The sequence below is a fragment of the Moschus berezovskii genome, chromosome 17, assembly GCF_049115385.1.
Source record: "Moschus berezovskii isolate FMDL1 chromosome 17, NW_MosBer_1.0, whole genome shotgun sequence".
Lineage (NCBI taxonomy): Eukaryota > Metazoa > Chordata > Mammalia > Artiodactyla > Moschidae > Moschus > Moschus berezovskii.
The window spans coordinates 80,422,542-80,447,868 of record NC_142476.1 but is presented as its reverse complement, the minus strand read 5'-3'; the positions used below and the strand labels follow the sequence as shown (position 1 = coordinate 80,447,868).

The following is a 25,327-nucleotide window of genomic DNA, read 5'->3' as shown; positions in this document are numbered from 1 at the left end:
CAGTTTTGGAAAGTTGTACTTTTCTAGGGATTTGTCCATTTCTTCCAAGTTATTCATTTTATTGCCATATAATTGCTGATAGCATTCTCTAATAATCATTTGTATTTCTGTGTTGTCGGTTGTGATCTCTCCATTTTCATTTTATTGATTTGGTTCTTCTCCCTTTGTTTCTTGAAGAGTCTGGCTAGTGGTTTGTCAATTTTATTTACCTTCTCAAAGAACGAGCTTTTGGCTTTGTTGATTTTTGCTATGGTCTCTTTCATTTCTTTTGCATTTATTTCTGCCCTAATTTTTAAGATTTCTTTCCTTCTACTAACCCTGGGATTCTTCATTTCTTCCTTTTCTAGTTTCTTTAGATGTAGAGTTAGGTTATTTAGTTGACTTTTTTCTTGTTTCTTGCGACGAGTTGACTCACTGGAAAAGACTGATGCTGGGAAAGGTTGGGGGCGGGAGGAGAAGGGGACAACCAAGAATGAGATGGCTGTATGGCATCACCGGCTCTGTGGACATGAGTTTGAGTGAACTCCGGGAGTTGGTGATGGACAGGGAGGCCTTGCGTGCTGTGATTCATGGGGTGGCGGAGAGTCAGACACTACTGAGTGACTGAACTGAACTGAACTGAACTGAGGTGTGCCTGTATTGCTATGAACCTTCCCCTTAGCACTGCTTTTACAGTGTCCCAGAGGTTTTGGGTTGTTGTGTTTTCATTTTCATTCATTTCTATGCATATTTTTATTTCTCTTTTGATTGCTTCTATGATTTGTTCATTATTCAGCAGCGTATTGTTTAGCCTCCATGTGTTGGCATTTTTAATAGTTTTTCTCCTGTAATTGAGATCTAATCTTACTGCATTGTGGTCAGAAAAGATGCTTGGAATGATTTCAATTTTTTTGAATTTACCAAGGCTAGATTTATGGCCCAGGATGTGATCTATCCTGGGAAAGGTTCCATGTGCGCTTGAGAAAAAGGTGAAATTCATTGTTTGGGGGTGAAATGTCCTATAGATATCTATTAGGTCTAACTGGTCTATTGTATCATTTAAAGTTTGTGTTCCTTGTTAATTTTCTGTTTAGTTGATCTATCCATAGGTGTGAGTGGAGTATTAAAGTCTCCCACTATTATTGCATTGTTGTTAATTTCCCCTTTCATACTTGTTAGTAATTGTCTTACATATTGCGGTGCTCCTATGTTGGGTGCATAAATATTTATAATTGTTATATCTTCTTCTTGGATTGATCCTTTGATCATTATGTAGTTTCCTTCTTTGTCTCTTTTCACAGCCTTTGCTTTAAAGTCTATTTTATCTGATATGAGTATTGCTACTCCTGCTTTCTTTTGGTCTCTATTTGCGTGGAATATCTTTTTCCAGCCCTTCACTTTCAGTCTGTATGTGTCCCTCGTTTTGAGGTGGGTCTCTTGTAGACAACATATACGGGGGTCTTGTTTTTGTATCCATTCAGCCAGCCTTTGTCATTTGGTTGGGGCATTCAACCCATTTACGTCTAAGGTAATTATTGATAAGTATGATCCCGCTGCCATTTTCTTTATTGCTTTGGGTTCGAGTTTATACATCCTTTCTGTGTTTCCTGTCTAAAGAAGATCTTTCAGCATTAGTTGAAGAGCTGGTTTGGTGATGCTGAATTCTCTCAGCTTTTCCTTGTCTGTAAAGCTTTTGATTTCTCCTTCATATTTGAATGAGATCCTTGCTGGGTATAGTAATCTGGGCTGTAGGTTACTTTTTTCATCTCTTTAAATATGTCTTGCCATTCCCTCCTGGCCTGAAGAGTTTCTGTTGAAAGATCAGCTGTTATCCTTATGGGAATCCCCTTGTGTGTTACTTGTTGCTTTTCCCTTGCTGCTTTTAATATTTGTTCTTTGTGTTTGATCTTTGTTAATTTGATTAACATGTGTCTTGGAGTATTTCACCATGGGTTTATCCTGTTAGGGACTCTCTGGGTTTCTTGGACTTGGGTGATTATTTTCTTCCCCATTTTAGGGAAATTTTCAACTATTATCTCCTCAAGTATTCTCTCATGGTCTTTCTTTTTGCTTATATTCATCTTGCTTATATTGCTGTGCTTGGGGTGGCCTTTCCGTCTTCTGACAGTTTGTGGAGTTCTCTTTATTATGTAGTTTCCTCGCTGTGTGTGGGGTTGGACAGGTGGCTTCTCAAGTTTCCCAGGTTAGGGAAGCTTGTGTCGGTGTTCTGGTGGGTGGAGCTGGATTTCTTCTCTCTGGAGTGCAAAGAAGTGTCCAGTAATGAGTTTGAGATGTCAGTGGGTTTGGAGTGGCTTTGGGCAGCCTGTATGTTGAAGCTCAGGGCTATTTTCCTGTATTGCTGGAGAATTTGCGTGGTATGTCTTTCACTGAAACTTGTTGACCCTTGGGTGGTGCCTGGTTTCAGTGCATGTATGGAGGCATTTGATGAGCTCCTATCAGTTAATGTTCCCTGGAACAGGAGATCTCTGGTGTTCTCAGGATTTGGATTTAAGCCTCTGCCTCTGGTTTTCAGTCTTATTCTTACAGTAGGCTCAAGACTTCTCCATCTGTTACTTCCAAGGCAGTTACTTCTGTTAAAGCTCTTCTGTATGCTGGTCTCTTCAGTGTCTAATACCCATCCTGACACCAGCAGGTGGTGGTGTATGCTTTTATCGGCTCACCTGTTCAGTCGTGCTGTGGGGAGGGAGGAACGCTGCTAACAAATATCCCTGGCATCTGTGGGGAGTGCTCGCAGTGTCTCGGCTACACTGGGAATGCTCCCGCTCAAGGCGTGTGTGCTTTCTCTGTTTATGCTGCTCAGGCTCTGGGTTGCTCTGCCGGGAGCTCTCCGCGGCCAGTGCTGGGTTGCATGCACTTCCCAGGTCTGAGTGGCTCAGGTTCAGGTCCTCGGGTGCTCCACAAAGGTGCAGACTTGGTTGGGCCTGAGTTTTGTGCCTTCCTCGGTCCGAGCAGCTCAGGTGACCAGGCGTTTGGCAAGTGCGGTTGCTGTGACTTATCGCCTCCCCGGTCCCTGCTGCTCGGTTTTCTGGGTGTACAGCCGGGGTACCTTCTCAGGCGGATATTGACCAGCCTGAACCCAAGAAGTCTTGGTTAGCAATGAAGCCTGTCTGCAGCTTGGTATGGGAAGCCTCTCTGCGGCCGCGGTTGCCCTTTCTGGCAGTGGCTGCCCTCCCTGCCTGTCCTGGTGGGGGATGGGGGATGGGCTGACCACAACTGGCTTGCTCGATCAGTTTATTTAAATGTTATAATCCTACAGTTTACTCAGAGTTCTATATTCACACGTTCATTCGTTCGTTCATCATTCATGTTTCCTGAGCACTCACTGTGTGCCAGAGTCTGTGGCATGTGCTAGAACAGCAATGATAAAGCAGGCAGATTTTAACCTTGCAGTTTAGAACTGCAGTTAAGTTTGTTGTGCTTGTGTTTAATTAACCTGTGTCTGAGAAACCCTGAAGATTTCAGGGGATGCCTCAGGGCAGCCGGTTGAGGTGAGTGGAATGGGAGGGGAGGGGCCAGAAGTTCCTGGCTCATCTTTTTTCCCTCACTTCCTCTTTCTCGGTTTTACCCTTTGACCTTAAAAGATTTCAGTTACATTAAAGATCCTGATGCTAAGCCAGTTTAAAATTCACAATCCAGTTCTAACTGCTCTCAACAAGTCCTCCTTTCCCAGTCTCTTCAAGTTTTCACTTGTTTGCTCAGTAAACATTAGATATCAGGGATTATGCTGAATGTTACAGTGTATTTTAAACCATCGTCATTGCACTGTGAAGTTTTTAATCCAGTAATATTTTGACTTATTCAACTGTGTTAAGATTAGGGCTCCTGAGGTGACCTCCACCTGGTTGCGGCTGCTCTGCAGAGCCTGTCCCAACGTTCCTGTGCTCCTTCAGTTCCAGGGCTGGTGGAGGAAGTCTGGAGCGTGTTGATGTGGGCTCAGGAGAGTGTGGACTACTTCTTACCCTGCCCATCGGGGACTTAACCTTTGCTCACAGCACCCCATACTCACACACATGCTGGGGGTTTACTCAGATTTTGGTCATCCAGAGGAAGAAGAACTTAAAAGATTTTCTAGGGATGTGCAGTTCCTTTTGTATTAATCACAGTTCCTCTCTTTTCCGTGACTGACAGTAGCAGGTCGTTGTGTCACAAGGTAGCCAGGCCAAGAACTGCAGCCCTGAATTAGCTCGCATGATGTTTTATTTGCTGCTCTTGCTTGCTTAGTAAGTGGCTGTGGAACTGAACTCAATAGGAACAGAGGTCCTTCTCCTACAGAACATTAAGCTCGGACACAGAGGGGACCGCAGTCGAGGAACTGGTGATGAGCCTTTCTTTAGTGCTTGATTGGCAGGTAGGCATCAGGTTCCTTTATCCTCAGGCAGGGCTGACTTGATTGGTAGGACAACTGGGTCATCTGAATGATTTAATTCAAGGAAATTCTGTTAGGAAGCATCTCTCCCCAAGTACCCTCCTGGGTTTAAGAGTCAAAACTTAAGTTGTTTCACTAATGGTTAAAGCAGTTGGTCTGAAAACATATCTATTGAAAATGGATCCTATAGTCCCCATGCCCTCCCAAAGTGTAACTCATGTTATTACCATTCATTTGAATCTTGTGGGTATTGTTTAATTCATCAAATTGACTTCAGTTAATTTACAGAGACTTTAATAACTTTGATTGAAAGAAGGGCAGAACCATATTTTCTGAACACAAGGCTCTCTGTATTAAGGATCTAGGATACTGTAAAATGTAGCCTTGTTCTTTTCAGGAGGCTGACACGTGGGATTAGATGTATTAAAACACCCCCAAACCCCAAACTATTTCCTCCACAGTTTTGTCTTTGCCCATTTATAACTTACACTGTTAAAATTCCCATTTGTAATTTTACTGGAACTGAAAGTGTTTTGATTGGTAAAAGATGGTAAATGCCTTCTTGTATCTATATTTAGATATGCTTCATATAAATTTTTATATTTGGTCCTGAGCCATATCTATACTGAAGGAAAAGAAAATAATGGGTTAGGTCAGAGAGGTCATTAATTCTCTACATCTACTACTGAACTTTTAATCTAGCATAATAGAGGAATTTCTACCAAGACCCAAAATTACTCATTTATCTCAGTATGATGTCTGATGAAGGACATATATGCCATATGTTAATATTTATTGTTAATCACAGTCAAAAGAGTATATTTTAAAATCTGAAATGATATATATACATGGAAGCTCGTATCAGGTTCTGAATTTGAAATTTTTAAGAGTTCTTGAATTATAAAACTAGAACTTCCATTTGTTTATTTTTTAATATTTCTGAAGATATAAATTATATATAGGAATTTTGGGTATGCCTTAAAATCACTTTGAGTTAAGTATTGTGAAATTTAATTTGGTGTGCTTATCTAATTAATGAGACGAGATGATAGCTGGCTTGTGTTCAGAGTGATATAATGCTGAAGACATTTTTTCAAGACTAGGCACACAGTTGACTCATTGAGTAATTTCTTCTGTTTACCATGGTGTTATCCTCCTCTACCTAGAGACCTCAATAGGCCGGATATGTTTAGTTTCTTAGGTAAAATAGGGTAACTATCACATTTTCCAATGAAAGTCAAAGAACTCTGTATATCGATGTGAAATAGAATGAGACAAGGCAGAGACATAACTGTGGATTGTGGTTTAGAAAATCTAAACACACTTCTAAACAGGTCAGTTACTTTAATTACCATCTTGGGTTTTATTCTTGGAAATTTTTTGTCAAAGGATAAATTTTATAAGTTTATGTGAATAGTTTTTGATAAATATGCAAAGTCAGGAACATCTAATTACTCCCCGTTACTGGTAAAATGCAAATTATTTTTTTGCCTCTTATTCAAAGTTCCTTGTGAGGTGGCCTCTATTTTCTTTTCCAGTATTATACCCTAGTAAGCTTCAGTGTACACCTTCACTCTAGTTAGACTGGTGTAGCACACACGTCTTTTCTGTCCTTCCTCTCTGGCTCCATCCCAGCAGACTGAGTACCCCATTATCTCTGTCCACTCACATCCTAACCATCTTTCGGGGTCCCACTGAATTCTTTCTTCTTGTCTGAAGTTTTCTTTGACTGCTCTGTTCCATTGTAGTCTACTCCATTTCTAAGTTCTTATGACCTCATCTGCATTACTCATCTGGCACCAATCAGCAGCATTTCCTGAAAGCCCACAAGTGCCAAGCACTGTGCTAAGAACTTTCTCTTCTTTAATGCTCGAACTCCAAGGGAAGGATACTTTCCTTATCCTCATTCCCAGGTAAGGAAACAACTCAGAAAATTTAAATGAAGGCTACCAGCTAAAATTGGTGAGTGTATGTGTGTGTGTGTGCTCAGTCATGTCTGACTCTTTGAGACCCTGAGGACTGTAGCCCGCCAGGCTCCTCTCTCCATGGGATTCTCCAGGCAAGAATACTGGAGCAGGTTGCCATTTCCTACTCCAGGCCATCTTTCCTACCTAGGGATTGAACCTGAGCCTCTTGCATCTCCTGCACTGGCAGGCAGATTCTTTACCACTAGCACTACCATAATGTTATGTTATATTAACAGTTTTATCCATTTTAACCTCCCCCACCCCAGACAGTAAATTAAGCTGGAATTTGCAGTGTTGCAATATATATTTTCAACCTGACACTGTCCCTCTCCTGTACATAGTTCCTAGCAGAGTGCTCTGCATTTGATTGAATCTCAATAGATACTTTTTTTCATTAAAGAAAAAAAATATGTTAATGTACTTTTGCCATAGATTATATCTTGTTTCCTTATAGTTTTGGCAAACGTATGCTTTTCTCTGTAATAAACGAGGATTTATGAGAGTATTTCAATGATGTGAGATAGTCAATGTTATAAGTACCTTAGAAATGTTACCGAATTTTAACCCCAGGAACTCTGAAGTTTTCCCAACTCTGTGGGACTTCATTGTGCCCCAGTCTGAATCATATGATAGATTTTGAATATATACAACAAACTTTGGTCAAAATGTTATTTAGCTTACATTGTCATATGCCATCCAGTGTTTACTGGATAAAAAATGAAACTGTTTCCACGGAGAAGAGCTGAGAATCAGCACAAGGGGAAGATAATGTTCATGGAGTCCTCAGTACCTTGAATATTTTCCTCAGTTCCTGTGGCTGTGATTTGATCACTTTAGTGCTGAGACAGTGTAGGGATCAGTGAGTGGGCAAAGCTGAAGTTGAAGAAATGGACATCACAGATGTTTATGTAATACAAGTTCACTGTGTTCTTTCATAAAAAAAGTCTTAGTTTTTCTCTAGTGAAAAAGAAAAAGTGAATAAGTGAATGAATAAGAACTAAATTTACAGCAGGACCTTTCTGCCAAAGATACTGAAAATGGGATGATGTCGGTGTGTGTAACTATTTTTCGTGTTCACTGATAAACAAAACCTTGGTACCAGGCTTTACATCATCCTTTAAAAACTTGTGACTCTTCATCATTTCTCATCGGGAAGTTAAGATGGTTATAGCTATGGTATCACTGGAATATTCTATAACAACATGTCAGCATTTCATCACACATGTTAATCTTATTTTCCCAGAGGCCAGTGCAGCTTCTTGAGGTTGTAGAACTATCAACGAAAAGATGTAAACAACAGCCTATAGCACTGCCTTGGCAGTTGGAATAATCTTCTCTCATGGGTCTGATTTCTAAACTATTTCACTTTGTGGCTTGGTTATAATTGGGTGGGTGGGGAGAACTTTTTGCCAAGATACATTTCAAATTGAACGAATTTATTAGGCTATTTATAAGGTTGGGGGAGGGGTGGGGAGAATCAGTTTCTAAAAGCTACCATGGCAAGGTTATTATTCATGCACATACAAACATGGTAAATGTCTTAATTTCAGCTCCAGAGTTAAAACATTAAAGTCTCTGAAAGATTCTTGTATAATAATTTGTGTTGAAAATGCTTTCTGGCTAGTAATACTTTATTTGTGGATGCATCATTAGTTCATACATCATTTCATACTACTAATTCTACTCAAATGCCAGAGATTCCTCTTAGATTACTTCTAGATCGTATACATCACTGTCAATAATTTTAGAAGTAAAAACAAGCCTGTCATCTGGCTAGATATGAGTTATATTGATAAATCCACAGTAACTAAGGAAATCATATACTTTAAGAATCCAGATGGAAGTCTCATTTGTATTCACTGGAAGTGATTAAGTGCAGAACTTCATCTCTGGTTCCTATCCTTGATCCTGTCAGTTTGCACCACCAGATAGAAAATCTTGATTGTTACTTCTCCAGCTGGGATGACTAGAGATATCCTCATTGATGGACATTGAAGTTGCTTCCTTATCTTGGCTAGTGTAAATAATACAGCACTGAACATAGGCAGGTATGTATCTTTCCAAATTATTGTTTTTATTTTCTTCAGGTACATATCAAGAAGTGAAATTGGTGAATAATATAGAAGTTATATATTCAATTTTTTGAGGACTCTCCATATTATTTTTCATGGTGGCTGTACTAATCTACAGTCTCACTAACAGTGTATGAGAGTTCTCTTCTCCACATTCTCTCAGCATTTCTTACTTGTTGTCTTTTTAATAATCAACAGGTGAGAAGTAATATACCACTGTGGTCTTGATTTTCATTTCCCTTGTGATTAGTGATGAGACTCTTATTATGTGTCTGTTGGACATCTGTATGTCTTCTTTGGAAAAATGTCTGTTCAGGTCCTCTGCTCATTTTTCAATTGGGTTGTTTTTTGATGTTGAATTGTATGAGTTTTTATTTTGTCTATTTTGGTTGTTAACCCCTTATTGAATATATATATTTTTTGAATATATTTTTGAATATTGAATATATTTTTAAAATTAATTAATTTATTTTAATTGGAGGCTGATGACTTTGCAATATTGTGGTGGTTTTGCCATACATTGGCTTGAATCAGCCATGGGTGTACATGTGTCCCCCATCCGGAACCCCACTCCCACCTCCCTCCCCATCCTATCCCTCTGGGTTGTCCCAGTGCACCGACTTTGAGTGCCATGTTTCATGCATTGAACTTGATTGGTCATCTGTTTAACGTATGGTAATATACATATTTCAGTGCTATTCTCTCAAATCGTCCCATGCTCGCATTCTCCCACAGAGTCCAAAAGTGTTCTTTATATCTGTGTCTCCTTTGCGGTCTTGCATATAGGGTCATCATTACCATCTTTCTAAATTCCATATGTATGCAATGATATACTATATTGGTGTTTATCTTTCTGACTTATTTCACTCTGTATAATAGGCTCCAGCTTCATCCACCTTATCACTGATTCAAATGCCTTCTTTTTAATAGCTGAGTAATATTCCATTTTGTATATTTACCACTGCTTTCTTATCCATTTGTCTGCTGATTGACATCGACATTGCTTTCATGTCCTAGCTTTTGTAAACAGTGCTGCAATGAACATTGGGGTACATGTATCTCTTTCAATTCTGGTTTCCTCAGTGTGTATGCCCAGCATGGGATTGCTGGGTTGTATGGCAATTCTATTTCCAGTTTTTTAAGGAATCTCCACACTGTTCTTCATAGTGGCTGTACTAGTTTGCATTCCCACCAACAGTGTAAGAAGATTCCGTTTTCTCCACACCCTCTCCAGCATTTATTGTTTGCAGACTTTTTGATGGCAGCCATTCTGACTGGCATGAGATGGTACCTCATTCTGGTTTTGATTTGCATTTCTTTGATAATGAGTGATGTTGAGCACCTTTTCATGTGTTTGTTAGCCATCTGTATGTCTTCTTTGGGGAAATGTCTATTTAGATCTTTGGCCCATTTTTTGATTGGATCATTTGTTTTTCTGGTATTGAGCTGCGTTAGCTCCTTGTATATTTTGGTGATTATTTCTTTGTCAGTTGCTTTGTTTGCTAATATTTTCTCCCATTCTGAAGGTTCTATTTTCACCTTGCTTATAGTATCCTTCATTGTGCAAAAGCTTTAAAGTATAATTAGGTCCCATTTGCTTATTTTTGCTTTCATTTTCATTACTCTTGGAGGTGGGTCATAGAGGATCTTTCTATGATGTATGTCACAGAGTATTTTGCCTATGTCTCCCTCTAGGAGTTTTATAGTTTCTAGTCTTACATTTAGCTCTTTAATCCATTTTGAGTTTATTTTTGTGTATGGTGTTAAAAAGTGTTCTAGTTTCATTCTTTTAAAGGTGGTTGACCAGTTTTGGCAATGCAAAAGAATGCTCAAACTACCACACAGTTGCACTCATCTCACATGCTAGCAAAGTAATGCTCAAAATTCTCCAAGCCAGGCTTCAACCTCATGTGAACCGTGAACTTCCAGATGTTCAATCTGGTTTTAGAAAAGGCAGAGGAACCAGAGATCAAATTGCCAACATCCATTGGATCATCAAAAAAGCAAGAGAGTTCCAGAAAAACATCTACTTCTGCTTCATTGACTATGCCAAAGCCTTTGACTCTGTGAATCACAATAAACTGTGGAAAACTCTTCAAGAGATGTGAATACCAGACCACCTGACCTGCCTCCTGAGAAACCTGTATGCAGGTCAAGAAGCAACAGTTGGAATTGGGCATGAAAATTGGAATTTGGGCATGTTTCCAAATCAGGAAAGGAGTACGTCAAGGCTGTATATCGTCACCCTGCTTATTAACTTCTATGCAGAGTACATCATGAGAAATGCTGGACTCTATGAAGCACAAGCTGGAAGCAAGATTGCTGGGAGAAATATCAATAACCTCAGATATGCAGATGACACCACACTTATGGCAGAAAGTGAAGAAGAACTAAAGAGCCTCTTCATGAAAGTGAAAGAGGAGAGTGAAAAAGTTCGCTTAAAATTCAACATTCAGAAAACTAAGATCATGGCATCTGGTCCTATCACTTCATGGCAAACAGATGGGGAAACAGTGGAAACAGTTGCAGACTTTATTTTTCTGGGCTCCAAAATCACTGCAGATGGTGACTGCAGTCATGAAATGAAAAGATGCTTACACCTTGGAAGAAAAGTTATGACCGACCTAGACAGCTTATGAAAAAGCAGAGACATTGCTTTGCCAACAAAGGTCCATCTAGTCAAGGCTATGGTTTTTCCATTAGTCATGTGCGGATGTGAGAGTTGGACTATAGAGAAAGCTGAGCATCGAAGAATTGATGCTTTTAAGCTGTGGTATTGGAGAAGACTCTTGAGAGTCCCTTGAACTGCAGGGAGATCCAACCAGTCCATCCTAAAGGAAATCAGTCCTGAATATTCACTAGAAAGACTGATATTGAAGCTGAAACTCCAATACTTTGGCCACCTGATGTGAGTAACTGACTCATTTGAAAAGACTGTGATGCTCCAAAGATTGAAGGCAGGAGAAAGGGACGACAGAGGATGAGATGGCTGGATGGCATCACCGACTCAATGGACATGATTTTGAGTAAACTCCTGGAGATGGTGCAAGACAGGAGGCCTGGTATGCTGCAGTCCATGTGATCACAGAGTTGGACATGACTGAACGACTCAACTGAACTGAACAGTTTTCCAGCACCGTTGTTAAAGAGATTGTCTTTTCTCCATTGTATATTTTTGCCTCCTTTGTCAAAGATAAGATGTCCATAGGTACATGGATTTATCTTGGGGATTTCTGTTTTGTTCCATTGATCTATGTTTCTATCTTTGTGCCAATACCATACTGTCTTGATGACTGTAGCTTTGTAGTGTAGTCTGAAGTCAGGCAGGTTGATTCCTCCAGTCCATTCTTCTTTCTCAAGGTTGCTTTGGCTATTCAAGGTTTTTTGTGTTTCCATACAAATTGTGAAATTATTTGTGCTAGTTCTGTGAAAAATAGCATTGTTAGCTTGATAAGGATTCATTGGATCTATAGATTGCTTTGGGTACTATACTCATTTTCACTGTATTGATTCTTCTGATCCATGAACATGGTATATTTCTCCATCTATTTATGTCATCTTTGATTTGTATAGTGTTTTATAGTTTTCTATATATAGGTCCTTCTGTTTCTTTAGGTAAATTTATTCCTAAGTATTTTATTATTTTCATCGCAATGGTGAATGGGATTGTTTCCTTAATTTCTCTTTCTGTTTTCTCGTTGTTAGTGTATAGGAATGCAAGGGATCAGCTCTAGTAATTTTCTGGTGGTATCTTTAGGGTTTTCTAGGTAGAGGATCATGTCATCTGCAAATAGTGAGAGTTCTTCTTTTCCAATCTGGATTCCTTTTATTTCTTTTTCTTCTCTGATTGCTGTGGCTAAAACTTCTAAAACTATGTTGAATAGTGGTGGTGAGAGTGGGCACCCTTGTCTTGTTCCTGACTTTAGGGAAATGCTTTCAATTTTTTGCCAGTGACGATAATGTCTGCTGTGGGTTTATTGTAGATGGCTTTTATTATGGCGAGGTATGTTCCTTTTATGCCTGCTTTCTGGAGAGTTTTTTTTTTTTATCATAAATGGGTGTTGAATTTTGTCAATTGCGTTTTCTGCATCTGTTGAGATAATCATATGGTTTTTATCTTTCAATTTGTTAATGTGGTGTATGACACTGATTTGTGAATACTGCAAGGAGATCCAACCAGTCTATTCTAAAGGAGATCAGTCCAGAGTGTTCATTGGAAGGACTGATGTTAAAGCTGAAACTGCAATACTTTGGCCACCTCATGAGAAGAGTTGACTCACTGGAAAAGACTCTGATGCTGGGAGGGATTGAGGGCAGGAGGAGAATGGGACGACAGAGAATGAGATGGCTGGATGGCATCACCGACTCGATGGACATGAGTTTGAGTGAACTCCAGGAGTTGGTGATGGACAGGGAGGCCTGGAGTGCTGTGATTCATGGGGTTGCAAAGAGTCGGACATGACTGAGCGACTGAACTGAACTGAACTGAAGAATCCTTGCATCCCTGGTATAAAACCCACTTGGTCATGATGTACAATCTTTTTAATATGTTGTTGGTTTCTGTTTGCTAGAATCTTGTTGAGGATTTTTGCATCTATGTTCATTGGTGATATTGGCCTGTAGTTTTCTTTTATTGTGGCATCTTTGTCTGGTTTTGGATTAGGGTGATTGTGGCCTCACAGAATGAGGAGTTTACCTTCCTCTGCAATTTTCTGGAAGAGTTTGAGTAGGATAGGTATTAGCTCTTCCCTAAATTTTTGGTAGAATTCAGCTGTGAAGCTATCTGGTCCTGGAATTTTGTTTGTTGGAAGATTTTATTATAATTTCAATTTCTGTGCTTGTGATAGGTCTGCTAAGATTTTCTATTTCTTTATGGTTCAGTTTTGGAAGGTTATACTTTTCTAAGAATTTGTCCCTTTCTTCCAAGTTGTTCATTTTACTGGCATATGGTTACTGATAGTAGTCTCTTATGATGCTTTGTATTTATTTGTTGTCTGTTGTGATTTCTCCATTTTCATTTCTAATTTTATTGATTTGATTCTTCTTCCTTTTTTTCTTGATGAGTCTGGCTAATGGTTTGTCTATCTTAGTTATCTTCTCAAAGAACAAGCTTTTAGTTTTGTTGATATTTGCTGTATTCTCCTTTATTTCTTTTTCATTTATTTCTGCTCTGATTTTTATGATTTTTTTTCTTTCTCCTAACCGTGGGGTTCATCATTTCTTTTTTTTTCTAGTTGCTTTAGGTGTAAAATTAGGTTATTTATTTGATTTTTCTCTTGTTTCTTGAGGTAAGCTTGTATTGCTATGAACCTTCCCCTTAGCATTGATTTTACTGAATCCCATAGATTTTGGGTTGTTGTGTTTTCATTTTCATTTGTCTAAGCATATTTTTATTTCCTTTTTGATTTCTTCCATGATTTGTTGGTTATTCAGAAGTGTGTTGTTTAGCCTCCATATGTTGGTATTTTTAATAGTTTTTTTTCCTGTAGTTGATATATAATCTTATTGCATTGTGATCAGAGAACTGCCATATGATCCAGCAATCGCACTTCTGGGCATATACACCGAGGAAACCAGAATTGAAAGAGACACATGTACTCCAATGTTCATTGCAGCACTGTTTATAATAGCCAGGACATGGAAGCAACCTAGATGTCCATCTGCAGACGAATGGATAAGAAACCTTTGGTACATATACACAGTGGAGTATTACTCAGCCATTAAAAAGAATGCATTTGAATCAGTTCTAATGAGGTGGATGAAACTGGAGCCTATTATACAGAGTGAAGTAAGACAGAAAGAAACGCACCAATACAGTATACTAACACATATATATGGAATTTAGAAAGATGGAAAATATAACCCTGTATACAAGACAGCAAAAGAGACACAGTTGTATTGAACAGTCTTTGGGACTTTGTGGGAGAGGGTGAGGGTGGGATGATTTGAGAGAATGACATTGAAACATGTATGTTGTCATATGTGAAACGAATCAGCAGTTCAGGGTCAATGCATGTTACAGGATACTCGGGGCTGGTGTGCGGGGATGACCCAAAGGGAGGATAAAGGGAGGAGGGAGGTGAGAGGGGGGTTCAGGAGGGGGAACTCATGTACACCTGGAGCGAATTCATGTCAATGTAGGGCAAAACCAACCAATATAATATTGTAAAATTAAAAAAAAAAAAGAAAAGATGCCTGAAATGATTTCAAATTTTTTGAATTTACCAAGGCTAGCTTTATGGCCCAGGATGTGATCTATCCTGGAGAATGTTCCATGCACTTGAGGAAAAGGTGAAGTTCATTGTTTTGGGGTGAAATCACCTAAAGATATTAATTAGGTCTAACTGGTCTGTGGTATCATTTGAAGTTTGTGTTTCCTTGTTAATTTTCTGTTTGGTTGATCTATCCATAGGTGTGAGTGGGGTATTAAAGTCTCTCACTTATTGTATTACTGTTTATTTCCCCTTTCATACTTGTTAACATTTCCCTTGCATATTGAGGTGCTCCTATGTTGGATGCATAAATATTTATAATTGTCACATCTTCTTGAATTGATCCTTTGAGCATTATGCAGTGTCCTTCTTTGTCTCTTTTCACAGCCTTTATTTCAAAGCCTATTTTATCTGATATGAGTGTTGCTACTCCTGCTTTCTGTTGGTCTCTGTTTGCATGGAATATCTTTTTCCAGCCCTTCACTTTCATCTGTATGTGTCCCTTGTTTTGAGGTGGGTGTCTTGTAGACAACATATGTAGGCGTCTTGTTTTTGTATCCATTCAGCCATTCTAGTCTTTTGTTTGGGGCATTCACCCCATTTACATTTAAGGTAATTATTGATAAGTATGATCCCGTTGCCGTTTACTTTGTTGTTTTGGGTTCGAGTTTATACACCTTTTCTGTGTTTCCTGTCTAGAGAAGGTCCTTTAGCATTTGTTGAAAAGCTGGTTTGGTGGTGCTGAATTACCTCAGCTTTTGCTTGTCTGTAAAGCTTTCGATTTCTCTTTCATAGTTGAATGAGATCCTTGCTGGGTAGAGTAATCTTGGTTGTATGTTTTTCTCTTTTATCACTTTAAGTATGTCCTACCATTCCTTTCTGGTCTGAAGAGTTTCTATTGAAAGATCAGCTGTTATCCTTATGGGAATCCCCTTGTGTGTTATTTGTTGTTTTTCCCTTGCTGCTTTTAATATTTGTGTTTGATCTTTGTTAGTTTGATTAATATGTGTCTTGGAGTGTTTTGCCTGGGTTTATCCTGTTAGGGACTCTCTGGGTTTCTTGCACTTGGGTGGCTACTTCCTTCCCCATTTTAGGGAAGTTTATTTTTATTATCTTCTCAAATATTTTCTCATGCCCTCTCTTTTTGTCTTCTTCTTCTGGGACTCCTATGATTTGAATGTTGGAGCGTTTAACATTATCCCAGAGGTCTCTGAGGTTGTCCTCATTTCTTTTAATTCTTTTTTCTCTTTTCCTCTCTGTTTCATTTATTTCCACCATTCTATCTTCCACCTAACTTATCCTGCCTCAGTTATTCTACTGTTGGTTCCCTCCAGAGTGCTTTTTATGTCAGTTATTGCATTATTCATTGACTCTTTTTTATTTCTTCTAGGTCCTTGTTAAACATTTCTTACATCGTCTCAATCCTTGTCTCTAGTCTATTTATCTGTTACTCCATTTTGTTTTCAAAACTTTGGATCACCTGCACTACCATTATGCTGAATTCTTTTTCAGGTAGACTCCCTATCTCTTCCTCTTTTGTTTGGTTTGATGGGCATTTATCATGCTTCTTTACCTGCTGAATATTTCTCTGCCTTTTTACTTTGTTTAGATTGCTGCGTTTGGGGTGCCCTTTCTGTAGACTGGAAGTTTGTGGTTCGTCTTTATTGTGGAGCCTGCTTCCTGTGGGTGGGGTTGGACTAGTGGCTTGTCAAAGTTTCCTTGGCAAGGGGAGATGCAAGCTCCCACTTGCATCTGTGTTCTGGGGGGTGGAGCTGGATCTCAAAGTTCGGTGAAGGATGCCAGTCTCTGGGGCCGAGACTGCAGCATCCCCTTGCCTTCTGGCTCTGGCTGTTGCATGCCTGCCTCTCTGCCCCTGGTAGGGGGGAAGGAGCATGTATGCAGTCAGCCAGGTCTCCCTTGGTATTCTCTTAATCCTTTGTTTCGTGAGCAGACCAGGCTGTGTGTTAGTACCTGTTGCGGGAAAGTTCTTTTTTTTCCTCTTTGGAAATCCTACAGTTTGGGTTGCTATCTCACGTTAGCTCCTTCAGATTGTCCTCAGGGCATTCAGGCCCAGTCCTTACCCTAAGCACCGATTATGCAGCCCGTGCCTCATTGTCAAGCCACTGCTTGCTGGTGGTGGACTCAAGCGTCTGGGCTACTTCTCTGCTGGCAGTTGCAGTTAGGCGTGTGTTCTGTGGGTTTCCCCCACCCCTCTGGGGTTGCCCTCTGAGATTCTGAAACTCTCCACAGACCCGCCTGTGAGAGGGTTTCCTACTATTTGGAAACTTCTCCTCCTTTACGACTCCCTCCCCAGGAGAGGTCTCCATTCCTAACTCTTTTATCTCTGTCTGTTATATTTTGTCCTGCTGCTACTGCTGCTAAGTGGCTTCAGTCGTGTCCCACTCTGTGCGACCCCATAGATGGCAGCCCAGGCTCCTCTGTCCCTGGGATTCTCCAGGCAAGAATGCTGGAGTGGGTTGCCATTTCCTTCTCCAGTGCATGAAAGAGAAGTAAAAGTGAAGTCGCTCAGTCGTTTCACACTCTTCACGACCCCATGGACTGTAGCCTACCAGGCTTCTCCATCTATGGGATTTTCCAAGAAAGAGTACTGGAGTGGGTTGCTATTTCCTTCTCCACTATACTCTGTTAAGCTGTGCCTATTGTAAAGGTACCACTTCCCAGGTGGTGCCAGTGGTAAAGAATCTGCGTGCAATGCAGGAGACATTGGATCCATCTCTTGTTCTGGAAGATCCGCTGGAGGACAAAAGGGCTACCCAATGCAGTATTCTTTCCTGGAAGATTCCATGGAGAGAGGGTCCTAGATGGCTATAGTCCATGGGGGTCACAAACTGTCAGACACAACTGAGCTATGGAGTATCCACAAAAGGATTTTGAGAGTAAATATTCAGTAGGATGTGGATTTGAATGTGTCCAATATATGTCAAGGACCCACTTGAGTGAGTTACTCAGACACCTTTTTGCATGAGAGACCTAATAGCACTGCACTCAAGGAGCTCATCCTCACAGACATGGGAGTCATAGGTGAGTGTGGGGCATATTTGAAGGATAAGAGGTACTCTTTTCATTCCTCCACCACTTGTCCCAACCACCCACTAGTGGAGTTCAGTTTAGTTCAGTCGCTTAGTCATGTCTGACTCTTGGGATCCCATGGATTGCAGCACACCAGGCCTCCCTGTCCATTGCCAACTCCTGGAATCTACTTAAACTCATGTCCATTGAGTCGGTGATGCCTTCCAACCATCCCATCCTCTGTCGTCCCCCACTCCTGCCTTCAATCTTTCCCAGCATCAGGGTCTTATCCAATGAGTCAGTTCTTCGCAAGTGGCCAAAGTATTGGAGTTTCATCTTCAGCATCAGTCCTTCCAATGAATATTCAGGATGGGTTTCCTTTAGGATGGACTGGTTGGATCTCCTTCAGTCCAAGGGACTCTAAAGTGTCTTCTCCAACACCACAGTTCAAAAGCATCAGTTGTTCGGAGCTCAGCTTTGTTTTTACTCCAACTCTCACATCCATACATGACTACTGGAAAAACCATAGTTTTGACTAGGTGGAACTTCGTTGGCAAAGTAATGTCTCTGCTTTTTAATGTGCTATCTAGGTTGGTCATAACTCTTCTTCGAAGGAGCAAGTGTCTTTTAATTTCATGGCTGCTGTCACCATCTGCAGTGATTTTGCAGCCCAAAAATATAAAGTCTGTCACTGTTTCCCCATCTATCTGCCATGAAGTGATGGGACCAGATGCCATGATCTTAGTTTTCTGAATGGTGAGCTTCAAGCCAACTTTTTCACTGTCCTCTTTCACTTCCATCAAGAGGCCCTTTACTTCCTCTTCACTTTCTCCTGTCAGGGTAGTGTCATCTGCACATCTGAGGTCACTGACATTTCTCCCAGCAATCCTGACTCCAGCCAGCGCCCCACCCAGCCCAGCATCTCCCACCATGCACTCTGTACACAAGTCAAACAAGCAGGGTGACAATACACAGCCCCGACGCACTCTCCTCCCGACCTGGAACCAGTCTGCCATTCCATGTACAGTTCCAACCGCTGCCTTCCGACCCGCACACAGACCTATCAAGAAGAAGGTCAGGTGGTCAGGCACTCCCACCTCTGCAAGAATCCTCCAGAGTTCGCTGTGGTCCACACAGCCAAAGGCCTCGGTACAGTCAACAAAGCAGAAGCAGATGGCCCTCTGGAGCTCTCCTGCCCCCTCAATGATCCAACGGATCCCGGCAACCCAATCGCTGGTTCCCCTGCCCTCTCCAAAACCAGCTTGAACATCTGGAAGCCCATGGCCCACACATTGCTGAAGCCTGGCCTGGAGAACCCCAAGCACCACTTTACTAGTGTGTGTGATGAGTACAATTGTGCGGTTGTTTGAACATTCTTTGGCACTGCCCTCCCTTGGGTTTGGAATGAAAACTGACCTTCTCTGATCCTATGGCCACTGCTGAGTTTTCCAAATTTGCTGGCATATTGAGTGCAGCACTTTCACAGCATCATCTTTTAGGATTTGAAATAGCTTAACTAGAATTCCATTGTCTCCACTAGCTTTGTTCGTAGTGATGCTTCCTAAGACCCACTTGGCTTCACATTCCAGGATATCTGGCTCTAGGTTGGTGATCACACCATCGTAATTATCTGGGTCTTTGAAGATCTTTTTGTATAGTTCTTCTGTTATTCTTACCACTTCTTCTTAATATCTTCTGCTTCTGTTAGGTCAGTAATTGTCCTCCTGCCCTACAAAGAGAATGGGATGTCTTTTTGGATGCCTGGTGTCCTCCACCAGCATTCAGAAGTTGTTTTGTGGAAGTTGGTCAGCATTCAAATGATCTTTTGATGAGTTTGTAGTAGAGAAAGTGGTCTCCCCCTTCTATTCCTCTGCTATCTTGGAAGTGCCCCCCTGAATATATTATTTGTAGATGTTCCTCCTATTCAGTAGGCTGCATTTTCATCTTATTATGTTGAGTTATGTTTCTTCTATGCCTTCTCTGTTGAGAGTTTTTATCGTGCATGGATGCTGAATTTTGTCAAAAAAATTTTTTTTGTATCTTTTGAGATGATCATATGATTTTTTTCTTCAGTTATTTAATATGGTGTATACTTTGGCCACCTGATGCGAAGAGCATTTGAAAAGACCCTGATGCTGGGAAAGACTGAAGGCAGGAGGAGAAGGGGACGACAGAGGATGAGATGGTTGGATGGCATCACCGACTCAATGGACATGGGTTTGCGTAGACTCTGGGAGTTGGTGATGGACAGGGAGGCCTGGCATGCTGCAGTTCATGGGGTCCCAAAGAGTTGGAAATGAACTGAACTGTTGATTTGCAGATAAATCCATCTTGATCATGGTATATCATTGTTTTTTAAAATATTTATTTATTTATTTGACTGCCTCTAGTCTTTTTTTAAAATTTTTTATTGGAGGATAATTATTTTACAATATTATATTGGTTGGTTTTGCCATACATTGACATGAATCTGCCCCGGGTGTACATGAGTTCCCCTTCCTGAAAGCATGCAAGATCTTTTGTTGTGAAATGTGGACTCTCCAGTTGTAGCGTGGAAGCTCAGTATGCAGTGCACTGGCTTAGTTGCTTCACAGCATGTGGGATCTCAGTTCCTCAACCAGGGGTTGAACCCACATCCCCTGCATTGCACAGTGGATTTCTAACCACTGGCCCACCAGGGAAATCCCACCATTCTTTTAATGTATTATTGAATTAAATTTGCTAACATTTTGTTGAGACTTTTTATATCTATATTTATCTGTAATATTGGCATATAATTTTTTTCCTGTGATATAGTTGTCTGATTTTGGTATCAGGGTTATCCTGGTCTCATGGAATGGGTTTGAAAGTATTCCTCCTGTTCAGGTTTTTGGAATAGTTGGAGAAAAATAGATGTTAACTCCTTTTTAAATGGTGAAATTCACCTATGAAGCTGTCTTGTCCTGTACGTTCTTTTGCTGAGAGTTTTTTAATTGCTGATGGGCTGCAAGGAGATCCAACCAGTCCATTCTAAACGAGATCGATCCTGGGTGTTCATTGGAAGGACTGATGCTGAAGCTGAAACTCCAATACTTTGGCCACCTCATGCGACGAGTTGACTCACTGGAAAAGATTCTGATGCTGGGAGGGATTGGGGGAGGGAGGAGAAGGGGACGACAGAGAGTGAGATGGCTGGATGGCATCACCGACTCTGTGGACATGAGTTTGAGTGAACTCCAGGAGTTGGTGATGGACAGGGAGGCCTGGTGTGCTGTGATTCATGGGGTTGCAAAGAGTCGGTCACGACTGAGCGACTGAACTGAACTGAAACTTCATTAGGATTATTTGTTTACGTTTTCTTCCTGATTCAGGTTTGGAAGATTGTCTGTTTTTAGATCTTTGTCCATTTCTTTTAGTTGACCATTTTATTGGAGTATAATTAGTCATAGTAATCTCTTATGCTTCTTAGTATTTTTATGATATTGGTTGTAAGGTTTCCTTTTTTATTTCTGATTTTATTTATTTGGACCTTTTCTCTTTTATTTCTTAAGTCTAGCTGCTGTTGCTGTTGCTAAGTTGCTTCAGTCATGTCCGACTCTGTGTGACCCCATAGATGGCAGCCCACCAGGCTCTGTTGTCCCTGGGTTTCTCCAGGCAAGAATACTGGAGTGGGTTGCCATTTCCTACTCCAGTGCATGAAAGTGAAAAGTGAAAGTGAAGTTGCTCATTCGTGTCTGACTCTTTGCGACCCTATGGACTGTAGCCTACTAGGCTCCTCTATCTATAGGATTTTCCAGGCAAGAGTATTGGAGTGGGGTGCCAATGCCTTCTCCATAAGTCTAGCTAATGGTTTATCAATTTTTTAGATTTTTTTCCCCTGAAAAGCAGTATTTAGTGTCATTGCTATTTAATTTTTGCAGTCTCTATTTCATTTAGTTCTGCTCTGATCTTTATTAGTTCTTTCCTACTACTAATTTTTGGTTTTGTTTGTTTTTTTAGTTCCTTTATATACAAAGTTAGATTGCTTATTTGAGACTTTTTTTGTTTCCTGAAATAAGCTTGTATAGAACTACTTTCCCTCCATCCCCTAGATTTTGCAACATTGTGCTTTATTTTCATTTTTCTCAAGATATTTTTAAGTTTCCTCTTTTATTTTTTCATTGACCCATTAATTGTTTTGTAACATTTTGTTTAGATTACATGTGTTTGTGTTTTTTGTAATTTGTTTCCTGTAGTTGATTTCTTTTTTTATTTTTAAATTTGACTTCTAATCTCACATTGTTCTGATTGGAAAAGGTGCTTTCTGTGATTTCAGTGTTCTTAAATTTGTTGAGACTTGTTTTGTGGCCTAGCAAGTGATCTGTCCTGGAGCGTATCCATGTGTACTTGAAAAGGAAGTATTCTACTACTTTTGAAAGGAATGGTCTATATATGTGTCTGTGTATAAAATTACTTAGTCCAATTTAAGGCCAGTGTTTCTTGATTTTCTGTCTGGATGATGTGTTCATTGATGTAAATGAGGTGTAAGTTCCCTACTTTTGTAGCTTTTGCTTGTCTGTAAATCTCTTTATCTCATCTTCATATCTGAACGATAGCCTTGCTGGGTATAGTACTATTGGTTGTAGTTTTTCCCTTTCATTAGTTTGAATATATTATGGTACTTCTTTCTGGCTTACAGAATTTCTGCTGAAAAGTCAGCTTGCAGTGTTGTGAAAGCTTCCTTGTATGTAACTATTTTAACAGTTTCTTTTCCTCTTCTGCTCTATGGGGTCGCACAGAGTCGGATAGGACTGAAGCGACTTAGTAGCAGCAGCAGCAGCAAACTGCGTTTTACTGAGTATGAGGCTATCCTTTAGGATTTAAAGTAGTTTCAGGTTGGATCATTGATCTGTAGATAACCTGTGTGTAAGCTTAGGTGGTAATCACCTCAGTTAAAAGCTGATGAAAGTCATGTGTCTCAGCAAGTAAGACAACAGGAAAGAGATGTTTTTAGACCTTGTCTAGTGCTTCCATATACTTCATGTATTTCAAATGCTGACTTTTTTTTAAAACCTATGATTTATATAAATAAAACCTTAGATCAATGTGTTAAACTTAAGTTATGTAATACTTGAGAAAAATGGTAAAGTGAGATAGAGTTTTGTGGAAGAAGAGTAATGCAAGTATGGTAGGTGGTAGAAAGATACTGATTATCTTATAGAACAGATTTATTACAGGAGAGTTAGCTGACAAATGTATTCCATATAATAAACTAGTAGCATTTCCTTACCGAGTTTTATTTTCCCTTGAAATTTGATGAGATAAAAACTGAGCATCTGGTAACATGTTGGGGATACAGTGCCTAGTGTGGCTTTTGTTTGCTGGAGCAGCAATGGGAGTTTTATCTGTGGAATATTGTTGTACCAGTTTAGCAGTTTGTTTTGTTTTTACAGTATGTTTCCAACATCTCATTTCAACCACCAGCTGTTTATGGGTTCCTCCTTTCCTTCTCCTTTGTTTATATTCTATCTCAGAAAAAGTAAAAACTCTCAAGTTTTTCTTCCTTGAGTGAGAGTAAAGTGACAAATAGGTCCAAAGCAAAATCACACTTCACCAGTAGGTCCTGTGTCAGCCAGGTTAGGGAACTGATAAATTAGAGTCACACACATGGTGTGACTGGAGAAGTACTGAGAAATACTCTGTGCTCAGAAAAGACACCTCACTTATATCATTCTGTCACAGTGTCTGTGTCCCAGCATGAGGTCTGTTTCTTTGAATCTGGAATGACCTTCACATTCTGTTATTGAAATGTAATTACTCCTGGAAGGAGTTCCTTTGTTTGCTGTTCAACCAACTAGGTTTGGCCTAGTGGAGATGAGTTGAGAACTCTTTGAAAGTAAGACATTCTAGGAAAAGGGAAGTGATTGGTGTGAGGCACTATTTTATGATTCTTTTATGAATGCTGTAATTGAATGTTTTTAATTAGAATTTTTTTGGTGACTTGAAGAAATGCCTTGTAGTGCTTACAGTTGTTTTTTTTTTTTTAATGTGTTGCCAGATATTTTTTTTTTAAAAAGCAGTTACTTTTCCAAGAATGAAAGATATGATATGTGGCAGAAAATAATATGGAAGTAGTCAAAATAGTTTCACCTAATTCATAATTTAAGGAACTCTAATCCATTGTATTGCCTTTTAAATGTCATGTCACAAAATGAAAAATTAGAAGCTCCTTTATATGGAGAAAATGTCCTTATTAATTTGATTTGAATTTATAGATAGGAATGACTAGAGTTGATTTCTTCAGAAGATTGTGTGCTTTGATTTTGTATTGGAGTCCACTTGCCCAAGAAGTTTAACTAATACTTTCTCAGTGTGTTATATCATGCTTTGAATTTCTTTTACTAGCTCCCTCAGTCATTTCCTTATTGGAAATCAAAAGCATTTGGCAATTACAGAAATACCTTATCTGATCACAGTTTGCCTCTTGGGCTTGGGCAGAACAAAGGAAACAATGACTGTTCATTGTGGGAAACCACGCATAAAAGCTGTTGTTCTGTGCACATTAGGAAAATAGTCACCTGAAGCAGATAACTCACCTTTGGGAGTTTCTAAATTTACAGGAAGAGTCTATTCTAGGAGATTAACAAATTTAACAGATGGCTTAAGGTAGTTGTCACTTCCCTAGTTCTTGACTTACCTCTTCCAAAAGTTGATTTCATGTAGCTTTACTGCTTAAAATTGGCTCTCTCAAAAGAGACTTCCAACTTATTTTTTAATGAGATTAAGTTATGTGACATTAATCATTTTTAAATATTATCATTGCTTCAAAAGTGATTCATGATTAATAGTGGAATTTAAATATCCAACTGAAAATTCAATGTGGGGAATTCTGAGTTAAAAACAAGTTTTACAGAGAATGTGGTAATTGTAATGATGATGCTGGTGCTCATGTTTGGTAAAGCTGTATAAAAAGCAACAGTTAAATAGTTGATAGTTTTGGTAAAAACTTATGAAAGTATTCAATTTTTGTAAAAGTCCATCATTTTGATTTAAAATAAAAATGATATTTTAGAAGTTCTACTTGTTACAGATTAAAAAACCCAAGTCTTTCTTTAGCCAGTGTTTTAAGGTATATTTATTTGAATGAATGAATTATAAAGATTTTGAAAACCCTGTTAATTGTTATTACTACCAGTGTATTAATAGACATCCTATTGTTTTATAATACTCTTTCTTTTAATACCAATTTCTTACTTATGCAGAACAGATATAATTTTTATGACAATTCATGATTTAGGAAGTTACAGCCAATTATCTTTATAGATATATATGCTATATTGTTTCAGTTTTAGAAAATTTAATTGATTCCTGACCTTGAGTGAGTTTACCTACATTTGAACCTGAGCTGTTGCATTTAACATCAAAGTCACTTCAAACAAGCGAAACTATGGCTAAGTTTTTCATCTGTAAAATGGATTGACAATAGTACCCATTTCAAAGTCTTATTGTAATGTATAAATGTATTTAGTTCGGTTCAGTCGTGTCTGACTCTTTGCAACCCCATGAATCACAGCACGCCAGGCCTCCCTGTCCATCACCAACTCCCGGAGTTCACTCAAATTCATGTCCATCAAGTCGGTGATGCCATCCAGCCATCTCATTCTCTGTCATCCCCTTCTCCTCCTGCCCCCAATTCCTCCTAGCATCAGAGTCTTTTCCAGT

At 39.5% G+C, this 25,327-nt stretch overlaps 1 protein-coding gene across 2 annotated transcripts in view; it reads left to right on the top strand.

Moving 5' to 3' along the window:
* Nucleotides 1-25,327, top strand: part of LOC129551702 (uncharacterized) — a 447,940-nt gene that overhangs the window by 63,223 nt on the left and 359,390 nt on the right. Inside the window, exon 1 of one of the 2 annotated variants that reach the window (XM_088845550.1) lies at nt 3,486-4,348. The exons of the other annotated variant lie outside the window; for it this stretch is intronic. Within the exon in view, the coding sequence (XP_088701676.1) occupies nt 4,319-4,348 (30 nt within the window). The 5' untranslated portion in view covers nt 3,486-4,318. Of the gene's footprint in view, nt 1-3,485; nt 4,349-25,327 lie in introns of those variants that run through there. 2 annotated transcript variants of the gene reach the window in all.